Source organism: Grus americana, chromosome 31 (genome assembly GCF_028858705.1).
Source record: "Grus americana isolate bGruAme1 chromosome 31, bGruAme1.mat, whole genome shotgun sequence".
Taxonomy (NCBI): Eukaryota; Metazoa; Chordata; class Aves; order Gruiformes; family Gruidae; genus Grus; species Grus americana.
In genome coordinates, this window is record NC_072882.1 from 2734353 (window position 1) to 2747760 (window position 13408).

Below are 13408 nucleotides of genomic sequence, written 5' to 3' on the forward strand. Positions count from 1 at the left end.
AAACAAGGGGACAACGCCCGAAGGCAGGGGCCCCACCAGCAGCAGGGCCAGAGGTTGGGGAGCAGAGGGGTCCCCCCTCCCTGCTCAGCACCCCAGGGCAGCCCAAACGTCCGAGGACAGCACTGGCTGCGCCATCCTTCAGCTCTTCCACCACCAGCCCCATGACACGGGGACACCTGCACCCATCTCTATTGCTTTATTGTGGGGGTCACCCGCGGGACAAAACCTCCTCCCCAGATGGAAAAGGGTACAGGGGACACGTCACACGCCTGGCCTCAGAGCCCTCCTGGGGGACACGAGGCACAGACCATCCCCACGGCAAAGGCCACACCTCCCCGGTGAGTGTGGAGAGCCAGCCATCCTCCCCCAAGTCCCCCATGGCTTTTCCTCCAGCCAGCCTGACCCCACAGCGAGGGGCTGGGGGAAGGAGACCTGGGGTCCCCACTCTGGGGTCCCAGCCCCCACTGCTCCAGGAAGGATGCCGGCAGAGGAGCTGGAGCTGTGGCCCAACCCAGCCCTGGGCGAGGACACTGTCCCAGCGCTGGACTCTGCCGCAACTGGGATTCGCAAGGCAGCATAGAGAAGCTGCGCGCTGCTGGTCTCAGCTCACGGACACCGGCTCCAGGCTCCCGTTGGCGGCCGCCCCGCAGGCCTGGGCAGAGGACATGGCTTCCTCCGGCCGCCTGTCATCCCTGGGCCCCGGCCGGCTTGCTGCCATCGGCAGGTGACTCTGTTGGGGACAGAAAAGGCATGGTGGGCTGGCTGCAGTAGGGGCAAAACCAGACGGTTGTCACTCCCACACGAATTGGCTGTTCCACGGGGACAGGAGCGCCAGCAGACCGGGAGACGTTTCCTCTGGGCTCCTGCTTGAAACCAGCGGCTACAGCAAACCAGTGGTCTTCATTCAGGGCCGGGGGGAATCCAGGGTTGGGGTTCCCCCATCCCAGCACTCGGCTACCACAAGGGAAAAGGGGCTGCAGGGACTACTCGGCTGCAGGGACAGCACTGGAGGGGTGGCAGGGGATGCAGGAGAGCATCCAAGGACATCTCCAAAGACAACACCCTGCATAAGCCACAGGCTCCAGGCAGGGGAACAAGGGGAGCAAGTTGCAAGTAAAAAATGAGACTCAAAAGGAGAAAGCAGAAGACAAGAGATCCCCTTAAAATCCCCAGATGGGAGAAAATGGGCTTCCTACAGCGGGTAGTCCCCAGCCTGCAAGACATCCCCGCCATGTCCCAGACAGCTCCCATCCCACACACAGGAAGAGGGTGGCACCGAGCCACCCACAGAGAAGAGGCGACTGCCCATCCTCTGCCACTGCCCTGGGGACAGGCTCCAGCTGCCACCCCCTCAGAACTCCTGATACCATCCAGACCATGGGCGTAGCATGGCCAGAGCCTGCTGCATGGCAGAGCAACGCCCCAGGGCGGACACATCCTCCAGAGCCCTGGGGGGCTGTGGTTTGCCCACAGCAGGAGCGGTGCTACCACCTGAAGCCCCCGGCATGTTCTCCCAGCTGTTACCTGCGCTGGCAGCTCAGCCGGAGGCTCAGCGGCCAGGGGGAAGACATGGGCAGAGGAACTCCCTCTGTCTGTGGGCGCCGTCTGTGGAGGGAGGCCTGGATGGGAGGGCTCCTCCAGGGCCAGTATGTCTATAGGGGCCTCCGCAATGTCTCTGAGGGACTGATCAAGGGCCACAGAAGGATCGAAGAGCAGAGGGGACGGAGGACACTGCATGCCATCCCCCACCACGTCCAAGTCCTAGGAGAGAAAACACCGGGAGCAGCTCATCAGCAGGAGGAGACCCCAAGGATCCCTGTGGGAGACAGAAGCACGAGTCTTCGCAGCTCTTCTCCGCTACCCCCTGAGCAGCAGACTGCTCCACTGCATTATGGGCACGGGAGGAAGGTGGCAGAGCAGTGGGTCCCCAGGACACCCAGCCTCGGCAGCTGAGAATGCAGCTACACGGGCCTCCTCCTCCAGAACCGGGGTGATCCAGGCTGGCAGCGCTGCACTCCCCCTGAAAACGAGGTGTGGAGCCCAGCATGACGTGCTGCCCCAGAAGCATCCCTGCAGCAGCCAGGAGGGCTGGAAAGGGTCCGATCCTGCCTTCCTCAGGACACCCAGAGCAGTCACCCCTCTCCCAGGATTTTACACAACCCTCTTTGCTTGCCCTGACACAACAGATTGGAGCGGACGGCCTCTGGCTTCCTCCTCCATCCGCCCTGCTCGCTGCTGTCTGCTGCGTGCGTGGATAACCCCGCTGACGCGAGAGGCTGGGATTCCTGCAAGGCTATTGTTATGGGATTGGCTTTGTTTTGGGTTTGGAGGGCATTTGACATCAAGGCAAGATGTCTGCACCTCACGAGTGGCACTCGTAACAGCCTAGCATGACGCGAGATAAAACACAGATGCCCTACGCTGCTGCAGCTCCGAGATGAGGACAGAGGGCTGTTGCAGGGTGTCAGCACTTCACATCCACGCACAGCTCAGGGTACGGGGCAGAACTGAGGCGCACAGATTCCTGCCTAAAGCACCCAAAACCCTGCAGAAAGCAGGGGACCCTCTCGAAGGCCAGGCTGGGGGAAAGAAACAGTTATGTTCTTCATTTCTGACCTGAAAAACACCCACCTCCCACAAAGGCTGTTTTCAGAGAGGAGCAGCATGCCAGCTCTGCCTGCAGGAAGGGCTGGGATCGGGTCCAATGCCCACTGAAGGCAGGGGGAGTGTTCCCTCCAGCATGGGGGTGCTGGGCCCAGCCTGACCCCACCACAGCAGCACTTGGCTCTCCAGCATTAACGCCGTGGCTGCTACCATCCCCGGGACTCCACCAGCAAACTCTGAAGTGGTTACAAGATTCAGCACCCAATAGAAGTGCTCAAGAATCTCAGGGGCATCTGAATACTAAAGCAAGCGATGCCTTGTTCAGAGGAGCAGCTCCAAACGGCCACAGTATTTTTTTGTTTGAACAAATTTCAGAGGATTTTAAGCGTGTAGGCTTAACATGCATGCAGGACATCAGAATAATCTGGGGATTAAAATCCTCATGTATTCCTCACAGGAGAGGAGAGTGGAAAAAAAAAATCCTCTTTTTAAAAAGCCCCTAAATATGGATTTAAATGAGAGTACAGCCCTTCTGAAGGAGCAGAAGCAAACCAACCCTGCAGAAGCAAACATGTCACAAACCTTTCACATTCCTGCACATTTTTCAAGAGACTCTCCTTCCCCAAGCTAGCAAGAATAAAAAAATAGTTCTTCATTATCTGCACTGGGGAGACAGTGCTTTACACGACATCCACACGTGCTCCACATAGAAAGCACTTGGTCTGCTGCACTGCAGCCGGCTCCACAAGTATTTCGGTGTGACTTCACGGCATATAACAAAAATATTTAGGGAAAGGTTTTGTGCAGGACGTGTTGTTCGCACACCACGGCCTAAAGCACCCTGCTCAACTTACATCGCTGAACTCCAGGGGCAAGCTCTCCGTGGGCTGGAGCTCAGCAGCGCTCAAGTACAGGTCGGTGGGGGCAGCTTCCAGCTCCTCGGGGACAGCCAGCACCTGCTCGGGTACATACATCTGCGGAGGCAATCGGAGATGGAGCGGGCAGCATGGATCCTCGGAGAGGCTCACGGGAACTGGTTTGTTGCAGGGCACTTCCTCAGAGCCTTGACACAGTTTAAACAGAGTCTGGTTAGTATCCTGGCATATGTCTGGGAAGATGTGGTCAAGGGAAACCTGCACAGCAGACAAGCTACAGACAAGACGCGCATCCAGAGGCCTAAGTGCTCCCCACTCACCCACCACCCTCCAGCAAATGGTATTAAAAACCCCATGCGTTTCTCCGGGGTCAGGAGTCCCGGACTCCAGAGGCTCATCCCGACTGCCTGGCCACAAGGGTGATGTTACTTGCATGATGGGAAACGGGGACAACAGCGACAGCCTCCCCGTGGGGGCTGGGAGATGTAGATGGATCCCTGTAAAGCACTTGCAGATCCTCAGATGGAAGATATTACAAATGCACAGGCTTACTTTTATTTGCAGACATCCATTTAAAAGGCATCTGCACAAGCCTTAACATCTAACGCGCAGCAGATACAAGCACACACAATGCTCCTTCCAAAGCCAGGAGTTTAGTTCCGGTATTTCTATCTTCCCAGTGCATTTTCCTTCCCAATGGAAAAGCTATTCCTGCCAGAGGTGTAAATGGGATTTCCTGCCTTTAATCACAAACAGAAACTCTGCTCCACTTGCATTGCGCTTGCAGAACGATCCACCAGCAGAGTAGCTGCAGACCAAATCCCATCCTCTTCCAAGAGCCCTGCGAAACTGCAGACGGACCTGCTGCTGAGGCTGCACGAGGGTCTGTGTAAACCTTTTACTCACACACATGAAGTCTGTACTTACTGCTGCAAGGAACAGCCGAGATTGTCCCTCACCCTGCTCACTTGGTGACACAGTCTGGAGCTGGGGCCAAAGCAGATTTCAGGTACAGATCAAGTCACTCAGGTCAGGTACCTCAGTATCAAACCCACCCAAATAACCGCCTGGCTGTTCTCGATGTCCACGGGGTTCACACCACGGTTTCCTCTTCACGCAGCGCAGTGCAGGAGAGGAACCCCCCCACACACCTTCCAAACCCACATGAAATGGCAAAAGGCACTGAGTTTAACCCAGTTTCTTAAGCCGTCTAGGTTTCGGATTTGTCCTTTCCTCCTCTCCTCCCTGCACCGAGGCAGCTGTGAACGCACCGATACGACTTCCCAGCAGGCTGCAGGGAGCCCGTAATCTGTGCTAGCAGCAACGGAGCGGAGCCCAGCCCAGAGGAGCCAGATCTCAGACACTCGAGGGCAGATGTGGTGAGGAAAGCGCCTCTGTATGAGCAGCAGGGTGGGGAAGCCAGATTTTAATCTCTCTGACTGACTCCCAGATCAAGCACGGACTTTATTGGTAGCCAAAAAGCATGGATTGCCAAGATGACAACATCACATGCTCCACCTGGAGCCCAACAGCCCAGCTGGGTTCAGTCCCTTTAATGCATTGTCACAAACAATCCTGCTCCTGAAAAGCGAACAAAGCCCAAGAGCCTCCCAACAATGCACAAAGCAGAGCAGACTGCAGATGTTATCGGCTCAGCGGGGCTAACCAAAGTAAAATCTTGTTTGTGTCAGTGAAAGTCAGCTGACAGCTCAGACGTAAGGAAATCAAACCTCGCTTTTTCCACTCCCTTCTCGGCCTGCCCTGCTCAGTGAGCCAGCTGCAAACAGCAACTTGCTCAACCACTTTATAGGTATTTATCCTGTCTTTATTTTGAAGTATACGGCCACTAGAGAGAAACAAAGGCAGCTTCCTGCTCCCTGAGCTGCTCCCTGCGCATAGCTGGAGCCGAGTCTGCCAACTTCAGTAAGAAAACAAAACAAAATGAAGAGCTGAAACAAAACAAAGAGCTCATCCTCCCCCTGGCTGCCAGCTCTGCTCTGGGACCCAGCGCCGGAGCTTCTCCTGACTCACACCAGCAACAGCCGCTAACGCAGCTTCGACACGATCCAAACCTGTCCTGGACACATCCACCCAACCCCACTTAGACAAGAGCTGTGCAGACGCGCCCAGGACAACGTTGTTTGTGGATCCCATGTTGGGGCAGTGATCCCTGAGCTGGCGGGGATCCCAGGGGAAATTCTGGTGCTGGCCCTCAAAAAGCTGAGGCTGTTTCAGGAGGCTGAACAGCTCCAGGGCTGCTTCACACACGTGTGTGCAAACCTTCAGAGGAGTAAAGGGAGACTGAGCTGACCCATGGCAGCCCCAAACAGGCTAGGAACTACTCCCTCATTCAGATCCTCCCCCAAAAAAATCACTGAGCACACACTTCAGCAGCCAGCCACCCTTTCCTACAAACATCCCTCACAACAGGACTCCTACCAAGAGCACGCAGACCCTTGGGATGGCTGTTGGCGCTCAGCACCTGTAGCCAAGCTGCTTCTACCCCCCTTTCACACAGCCAGAAACTCTCTCGTGCCTCCCTTGGGCTTTCTGAGGTTCCCTTGTTGCTTCCAAGTGAGCTGGCCACCCCGTTCGGATGCTCTGGATTGGCCAGGAAGGCTGCAGAGGGACCTGCCTGGGTGGAGGCAAGGGCCAAGCCCAGCTTTTTGTTGCTCCCACACGAATTGGCTGTTCCACGGGAACAGGAGCGCCAACAGACCGGGAGACGTTTCCTCTGGGCTCCTGCTTGAAACCAGCGGCTACGGCAAGCCGACGGCCTTGATTTAGGGCCAAAAAGAAAAAAAGGAGGATCAGACACACTTCATGCTGCCAGCAAACGGTCAGGAGCGCAGCCCAAGGCAGATCAAAGGATACGTGTAAGGCAGTGCCTGGTCATCGGGAGCGACTGGTTGGAACATCGGACATCGTCGACAAAGGCCAAACACCTCTGGCTGGAGCGGGTGGTGTGTGCCTGCAAGCCCAAGAGAAGAGCTCAGAGTCACGCTGGAGAGTCGTCCGGCTCTGTTCCAGAGAAACCCCTTCGGCTATACAACACTTGCATCCCGCTTTCAAAACACGCCAAGACCAAACTCTCAGTTCCGCTCCGGCAGAGCCTCACTCCTCATTACGTCCTTCCCATTCAAGCTTTTATTAAACAGAGCTGAGATAATAAGGCACGACTCAATTTCAATAGGAAGAACTTCACCTCAGAAGAATGTCTCAAAGAACAAGATTTGTCACTTATCTTTCAATTTTCAGAAGTCAGTTAAGGGAATGCTTTGAATTTTAAAATGCTTACAAAGAAATGGCTGCATGCAGCTTCAAATTTAGTTTCATGTGTGATTCAAGGGGCCTGTCTTTGTGTCCCAACAGGTCCAGGAGGAGTCTGGGTTTCACCACAATAAAGAGTATTTTCCACACGTTTTTCAAGCTACCTCATACCTCCCCTTTCAAAAGGGAAAATTCTCCAACCCCACACTTTTGCAGTTTTTGGTGCCCATTTAAAATGACTCCAGAACTCCCAACGTTTCAGCCAACGTGCGGATACTGAGGGCGCAGGCCAGGGCCAGATCTTTATCTCCCTGCAGAAAGGGTGTGACAATCCAGTGGGGCCAGAGTGGACCCGGCCTAGGATTGCTCCCAGGAAGGGACGAGAGGGGAGACCCAGCTTCCAAGCGCAGCTGGAACTCCAGCCAGAGCCAGTCCCTGGTTTCTGGACACACCTGCTGGGCAGCACTGTCGGTCGCCAGCATCCTGCGTTCCTTCAGCTGCCGGTGGAGCAGGGCCTCCACACCATAACGCTGCCGGTAGCGCCGCAGGCACTTCAGGCGCTTCAGGTTCTCACGCTCTTTGGCCATCAGCCCCTCTGGGCCCGTCAGAAGGCTGCTGCCTGCGGGGAGCGAGGGTGGGGTCAGAAAATACCACCCCACCTGCCACGTCCATTTTTTTTTTAGTATTGAGAGCCAAAAATCAGCTGCAACAGCTGACTAATGACACAGATGTCAATGCACGGAGTGAACAAGCAGCGAGAGTTGCACGTATAAACAGGAAGCACATCTTTCTGTTACATAAGAGGATGACAAAGCAAAACTTATCCCAACTGCTCTGTGCGCACGAGGAGCCGACAAGAGTCTTTTTAAGCGTCTTTTAAAATAATTTGGCCACTCAAAAGTCTATTGTGATTTCTGCAGGCAGAATACCAGTTTGTCAAATTTCAGCTTGCTCCTGTGCAAGTTCTGGAAGCTTCCAGTAAGCGCTCCCAGCCATAATTACAGGGCAACGCTTGGGATCTGCTTTTCTATTACTAGTTTGCTAAAAAGAGTTCTACAAAATTGTTATGTACCAATACTTCAAGTTATTTTTATTTGAGACCAAGCCATATTATGCCATTTTCCAGGACAAGCTATTATAAGACTACGCTAGAGAAAAGCATTCTTTGCACTGCAATACTTGCAACTGGTTATACAACCCAGTTCTGCCAGTGCTGAACTACTAACTCCTGCCTCCAAAGGTATGTTCTGTACACGGAGAATTCCAACCGAGACACGAGTGCTTTTGCAAGGGGAAGTTGCATCTGTGCTAAGGAGGAATATGTCACTACAGCAGTACTGGTGTAACAACTGAAATAAACTTCTGCTGATACAGACAGGACCTTACAGATGAATAATTTTGTTGTTTATAAAGCCAAAAACAGGAAATCCCATACAAAAAAAGAACTTTTGTCTCAGAATTAACTTTGTAGTCTCATTTCCTGACAACACTGCAATCTTTGAAGAGCAAAGAAATCCGGCAACCTTTCTAACCCAGATGATACCAATCTCAGGGCATGAGGCCAGACACAGAAACACCTTCTCTGAGTTTCAGTCCTACAGTAATTTTCACTCTTACTGAGACAGCACTGCTCTCAAATCTGCTTCTACAAAGGGCAAAAACCACCCATTTTTTTAACGTAGAGTTCGGCATGTGTTTTAGAGAAGCGCTGTGCCCTCAGCCAGAGGAATGAGGATCCGTGACTACCTGTACCAGTACTTGCCTATGGCTTCATGCTCTCCCTTGCGGCTGTGCAGGTATCGACGCTTCTTCTCCTTCAGAAGGTGCTGGAGTCGTTTGAACTGGTCAATGTAGAGAGACTGCAGGCGGATCAGCTTCTCTCGCATGATCAAAGCCACCTCCTCAGCCGTGTATACACCAGCATGCCTGAAAAACACCCACACAAACGGTGAAATTTTGAAGGGTCCCTCGGGGCTGTTCTCCCTGGGTCTGTTCTGATAACAGACATTATCAGAAACACAGGCTGAACAAGGCTGGATTAAACAGATCAATGGGTGATGAGCAGAAATACTGATTTTTAGAGATTTATTTTTAAGAGGTCACCCAGAGACTGCTGCTGAATGGACCACTCCATACCGAAAGAGGACGATCACCAAATAGAACCACCAGGTCCAAGACTTACGAGCAACTCACCAAGGCACAAAGTCCAACTGCAACACCATTAATAACGTCACCTCTTTAACACAACCGCCATCTCCTCCGGTACCACACTGAGCTCAGAAGGCTCTGCACACGTGTAAGAAGCCTGCAGCCACCAGCATCCAACTTACTTCAAGGGATCCTCCTGGTCGCTATCGATGCTGTCAGCCTCGCTGTCTGGGTCCCCTCGCCATGTCTGGTCCACTGTGATAGGCTCCTGCTCACCATCGCTCCAGCTGTCCTCATCTGAAAAGATAAGTTGCCCTGAGCAATAGGACGCTGCCCGACAGCCCAGCATTCGCTGTTCCAGCATGGCCGGGGACCCCAGGAGCTCGGCTCCACGGCTGCACGGAGGTGAACCAGCTCTGCCTCTTGCCAGGAGAGGCTTCTTCTCCTCCAAGTGACATGGAACAAGAGGAAACCCACCAACTCGGCGCAGCCAAAACACACAGCTCCCGTGGAGTGACGCTCCTGCCTACCTGGGGACTACAAACTGCCCGCTGGCCCCACCAAGTGACCCTGCGAGACAGGCAGCTCAGCACTGAGACAGTGTTTGACAGGCACCGCTAGAGACTAAGCCAGCAAAGAGGGAAGCTAGCTAACGTTTCTGCTCTGGAACTGCAAGGAAGAAAACCTGCAGCATTTTGCTCTGTGCGACTGTCTGTAGTCAGCGGCACGCAAGACATGCCAGAGTACGCAGAATACAATTTTTTATCCATGAACCCCTGGGATCTTTTTCACCACTGGATTTAAGAAGTGATATTCTTGGCATTTCCACACAGAACTCCAGGTCCTGTCTCATCAGTTTTCAATTCTTACCTAGGATCCGACTGGCTTCGCTGCGGCTGCTCTCTGCGGTCTGGGAGCCCAGCTCCGTTTTGGCGTAAGAGCTAAGCTGGCAAAGGAGAGTCTCGCTTACAGGCCCAGGATTGGACTTCTTCATCTGAGCTTGGAGCGCCAGAGTGTTCCTACGGGCATGCTCCGCACAGAACGACACACTGCAGGAATAAATCACAAGCTCATTACAACTCCAAGCCCTCAGCCAGCAGAATGAAGAAGCAATACAGTAAGAAACATTGCCTGGCACCTGGAAAGCACATCCCCTCCACAGCGCTCTCACAGCAAACATAACCACCCACCGCCGGATGCAGGTACAGCTCGGAAATGCCAAAGAGCCCTGGGTGGCTCGCAGACCACACACCGCTGCTGAAATGCCACCTCTGGCACAGGAGCCGGCAGCCACATGGTGCAGCAGCAGGGAGAGAAAAGAGCTTTTTACTTAAAGCCACTGAGGTTGAGCTCTTCTGCTTCCAAACATTTGCACCAGACTCTCAGTTTCCACGCTAGGCACACTGGCCCACACCAGGTGGATCCTTTTTATCGCAGAGGGACCAAGGGCAGAATCAAAGACTACCAGTGTCGACATCCTCGTAACCCCTGAGAATGAAACGTGGGTCAATGCTCCTGTAAGGGAAACTGTGCTCCGCTGACGTGCTTACTGGATGTCAATAACTGTTCTAGGTCCTTCCACACAGAGCAGTCAGAATGTTTTACATGCATCAGAGAACAAGAAGCACAACCAGGTCATCAAGTCCACATAACACGTGGCCAGAGCATCTGTACTGAGGATTAACCATAAGCTCAAAGAGCGACAAGTTAAATTCGCTGGGCTGAGCGAAGGTGCAGCACAGTGGGGGCACACATACAGCTCTCACAAAGGACCTGAATCACTGCAGCCACCTTCTGATAGCAGAGGGCAGCAGCCCGACAGTCCGGCAGGATCGAGATGACTCCACGCAGAGTCCAGCACTCACAAAGTCTTTTTCTAGCTTAAAAACGCGTCGGAAAGAGGGAGCCGCTTGCCAGAGGTAACGCAAGTGCAGCAGCTGAATCAGAAGGACCTTCTCCTGCCCGTTTTAATTCTGCATGGTATAGAACCAGAGAACCAGGAGACAGAAGTACTCACCCATCTTTCTTCTCTGGTTTGGGCGCAGCATTCGGACATCGCTTTCCATTCTTTGCTGAAACGTAGCTGCACTGCTTGAACGGGGCACTCCTGTCTTCAAGAATGTGCTTAATACAAAACTCCTGTCCCTCCAGCCGCGGCTGGGAGCACTGGCGGTGGGTGAAGGCACATGACAGAGGCTCCTGCGGCCTCGGCACAGGAGTAAGGCGGCCTCGGCTTGACGGCAAAACATGGATCCGAATTCTGTTCATGCCAACACCTGCTCGAGAGATGCAGGCCAGTTAAAAGAAATGAAACTAACTACTGATAAAAAGAAAGAGTAGCCTCTGCTGACAGCTGCCAATGCACCTTAATAAAGCTCTTTGTCCCCTGGGGACAGGTGGGAGATGAAGTTGCTCATATCATTATTTTTTCTTCCTATGTCTGATGGAACTTTTAGCTTTGCACTAGCCCCATTTCTGCACAGAATGAAATCACACCTCACTCACCTGAGCTACCAAGCAGCAACATCCATACCGAAGCACGGGCGCAACAAGCGCTGCTGCTTGCCAGCATTGTGGCCGGGGAAGATACGCAGCCCAGGTCCCCTCTACCCGCCCCACCGTGGGACCCCTTTCTCCCAGCACAGGAATCCCACAGCTCTGTTCCATCTCAGGGTACAATGCTCCCTTCCACCAGCCCCACAGAGCCCAACACAAACCCCATCCCTTCATGACATGGTCTGTCCCCCAACTCAGGGCCTCCTCCTCGGTGGGCACAATCCCCCAGCCCCGCCACCCACGGACCCATTGCCCACCCCAGCCTGTACCCCTCTCCTCGTGTGCAGCTCACCAACTCCACAGTGCCCAGTACAGGATCCCTCCCGCCCGATGCAGCACCAGTGCGGTACCCCCTCCTCCCAGTGCACCCCCCATGCAGCTCCTCAGTGCGTGGTCCCTACTCCCGGTGCCCATCCCCAGCTCCCGATGCCCGGCTCCCTGGCTCCCGGTGCCCAGCTCCCTGGCTCCCGACGCCCATCCCTGCTCCCGGTGCACCCCAGTGCCCATCTCCCCTGTTCCCGGTGCCGCTCCCGATGCCCATCCCGGTGCCGCTCCCGGTGCAGCCCCACTCCCCCACGCACGTGCTCCGCCACCCGCCCCACGCTCAGGCCCCACGCATGCGCAGTCGCGCCGCCCAGCCACCCCACACCCCCCCGGCGCCGCCATTTTGTCCGAGGGAGGCGGGCGTGAGGGGCACTCCCGAGGGGGGCCCAGGAGGCGCCGCGGGGGCGGAAGGCGGGGAGGAAACCGTCCCCCCGGCCGGTGCGGGGTGGAGGGACCCCGAGGGAGCGCGCAGGTGTCGCAGCGAAGGGCTGCGCGGACTCCGCTCAATGCGGGCGGCACCGCCGCCATCTTACCTCGCTGCCGCCCCGGCCTCCCTGCTGCCTCGCCGCGCACCCGCCCCGCCACCTCACTGGCCCGCCCGCCCGCCAATCCGCGACAGGCTCGGGGGCGGTGCCGCGAGCAGTTGGCCGAGCCCGCCGTCACTCCGCAAGGACCAGCCACGCCCCTGGGGCTCACGTGAGGGCGGCGCGGCGGGAAAGCGGCACGTGAGCGCGGCGGGACCGGCGTGTCCGTGGGTTTGTCAGCGCTCAGCGACGGGGAGGAGGCGGGAGCGGGCCGGGCTCCGGGCGGCAGAAGCTCCCGGTAACCCCAGGGACACCGGCGTGGTCCCGGGGCACCAGCCGGAGACCAAGAAGCCCCCACACGCCCCCCCCCCCCCCGGCTCTACCCCGTGTCCCCTCCCGGTTTTCCGGGACAGCTGCCGGCAGACATCGCTCCCCGCTGGTTCACGGAAAGGGCAGAAGGAGCGATTCACCGCAGAGCCCGATGACCCGGGAGCAGCCAGCCCAGTCACCGAGAAAGGCTTCAAAAGCAGCGTGGGGATGTGAGGGACTGGCCTTTACCGGGAGCCTGAAACCTAAAATCTGACCCCAAAACCGCAGGGGGTGGGTTATCGAGGGCAGGGTCAGCAACACCGGTTGCTCTTAAAAATAAGCTTGATGTAAACCAAGAGTTTCAAAAAACCATATGGAGACAGTATGTTAATTGAAGGTTGGAAAAGTAAAGTCTGAGAACAAAGGAAATTGGCTTTTCTGAAACATTCAACCCAAACGCAGGGTCGAGGCTGTGGTAAAAGCTTCGCTGTGAACAGCCACGCACCGACAGGATCCGCTGGAAGAGCTGCCCCAGGCACGGTGACCCTTCAGCCCGCCGTCCTGCACCGTCCCGTCCTACATCCCAGCTGGGAACGCGCCACACCGCTCCCCTCCAAACCGACCCCCGCACAGCCACGGCCGAGTCCACCAGCACATTTCATGCCTGAACTGGGCTCTACCCGTTGTGGCGGCAGGACCCGGCCAGCTCCCAGCACCAGGCCGCTCGCCGGTGCTCTCAGGCACTAGCCAGCTCCACAGACCAGCACTGCTCATCCCCATCAGCACAGCTGGACTCCT

The 13408-nt window shown here is 55.6% G+C and overlaps 1 protein-coding gene and 2 non-coding genes across 5 annotated transcripts; all 3 read right to left on the reverse strand.

The window, feature by feature from the left end:
- Nucleotides 1-181: 181 nt before the first annotated feature.
- Nucleotides 182-12351, reverse strand: KANSL2 (KAT8 regulatory NSL complex subunit 2). 3 transcript variants are annotated; one of them, XM_054807258.1, is made up of 10 exons: nt 12311-12351; nt 10915-11173; nt 9768-9946; nt 9080-9194; nt 8508-8675; nt 7202-7364; nt 6354-6450; nt 3459-3712; nt 1525-1761; nt 182-730 (listed from the first exon to the last, which is right to left on the reverse strand). In XM_054807258.1, exons 2-10 carry the CDS (start codon nt 11163-11165, stop codon nt 602-604), a joined length of 1593 nt encoding a protein of 530 aa, XP_054663233.1. In that variant the 5' UTR covers nt 11166-11173; nt 12311-12351; the 3' UTR covers nt 182-601. The 3 variants fall into 3 exon arrangements, with proteins under 3 accessions (XP_054663233.1, XP_054663232.1, XP_054663234.1); XM_054807257.1 differs by lacking the exon at nt 12311-12351 and adding an exon at nt 11403-11810; XM_054807259.1 differs by lacking the exon at nt 12311-12351 and adding an exon at nt 11263-11338.
- LOC129198218 (small nucleolar RNA SNORA2/SNORA34 family) lies at nt 786-914 on the reverse strand. Its single transcript, XR_008574450.1, has one exon. It is a non-coding gene; the product is annotated as a small nucleolar RNA SNORA2/SNORA34 family (small nucleolar RNA).
- LOC129198217 (small nucleolar RNA SNORA2/SNORA34 family) lies at nt 6144-6272 on the reverse strand. Its single transcript, XR_008574449.1, has one exon. It is a non-coding gene; the product is annotated as a small nucleolar RNA SNORA2/SNORA34 family (small nucleolar RNA).
- Nucleotides 12352-13408: the final 1057 nt, after the last annotated feature.